The sequence below is a fragment of the Gavialis gangeticus genome, unplaced genomic scaffold (genome assembly GCF_001723915.1).
Source record: "Gavialis gangeticus isolate Ggan-Ray unplaced genomic scaffold, GavGan_comp1, whole genome shotgun sequence".
Classification (NCBI taxonomy): Eukaryota; Metazoa; Chordata; order Crocodylia; family Gavialidae; genus Gavialis; species Gavialis gangeticus.
The window spans coordinates 13,155,407-13,156,677 of NW_017729019.1; the positions used below are offsets into that span (position 1 = coordinate 13,155,407).

The following is a 1,271-nucleotide window of genomic DNA, read 5'->3' on the forward strand; positions in this document are numbered from 1 at the left end:
TTTTTTTTTTTTTTTTTTTTTTTTAGTATCTAGGCCTTCAAGCATGAAGCAAGAGCAATGCTTTTGCAGGGCTAGGTTCAACTCTTAACTCTATCGCAAGCTTCCTATATCTTTGAAACAGCCATTTTTGCCCGATTTGCACATTTAAATACTTCCAAGGCCCTCGGCCAGCCCTACTTTTCTATAATTCTGTTCCATAAAGAAATTTATAGGGCACTCACATGGCCTTCATCATTCTATGAAAATAAATATCGTTTATCCAATGGATAGGAAATAAATACTGTTCATTTATCTTAATTTGAATGACACTATTGCTGTGGATATAGTAGAAAAATGAAGTTACAGTAAGTGTTGTAGAAAACTTTAAACCCTAAGCATGTAATTTCTCCTAAATCAGAACACTGTTGGTGACCATGCCCTGAGAAGGTGGAAAAAGTGCAAGTCACATGAAGCAGCCTGCATGAGAAAGGAAAGGGCAACCCAGCTTACAATTGTGTAGTGTACCCCACATGCACGTTGTTCTGGGTATAGTATTCAGAAGTGCAAATGTAGTTTTTGTGCCACTCGATTATGTTGAATAATTTCTATACACATTTAGATTGCACACCAGCTGGATTCAGACAAATGGCTAGCATGCCTACTTGTAGACAAGAGACTCTTTGAGCATTTACTTCATTTTTATTAGGAAGAAAAAAAAAAAAAAGAAAGAAAAAAAGGTGTCTGGAATCCCCATCAGCATGGTTACAAATTTCAGGTACTTACCATTCCCCAAACTGCACAGCCTTCAGCACCCCTACAGCAGCTGTACTCTGCCAGTCAAACCCCTGACCAACATGATCAGCATGGGCTCGTGTTCGGTCTTCAAAGAGAACCTCACGGGGCTCACTAGTCCGAGGTAGGTACTGGAGATTTTTTATTTCATTCATTGACCTTATGAAGTAAGGCAAAGACAGAAGTTAAGAATGTTTCTGACATTTCAGAAGAAAATGATTCTGCTTTCCTCTAAGTATAAAATACTTTTAAAGAAACACTAATATCCTGTATGGAGACGTAAATCTTCTTCAGCTATCCAGTCTTTCTGGAGGTTAAGTATGTACTCAGAGACTCTTAAATAGCAACATTTATATCTAAAGTAAGCCTCCTAACTCAATTTGTCTTACAAGAACACTACTTAAGAGTACAGTGTTTCTTGGGGAGGCAGAAAGTATCAAAGACCACTCTTAATTCTAGTCTAGGCAAAGTGCTACAGTGGAGGAAGCATACAAAGATTC

The 1,271-nt window shown here is 37.9% G+C and overlaps 1 protein-coding gene across 1 annotated transcript in view; it reads right to left on the reverse strand.

The window, feature by feature from the left end:
* The window catches only part of RSBN1 (round spermatid basic protein 1), a 32,695-nt gene that overhangs the window by 7,345 nt on the left and 24,079 nt on the right, over nt 1-1,271 (reverse strand). Inside the window, exon 5 of the mRNA XM_019514096.1 lies at nt 763-930. Within this exon, the coding sequence (XP_019369641.1) occupies nt 763-930 (168 nt within the window). The remainder of the gene's footprint in view (nt 1-762; nt 931-1,271) is intronic.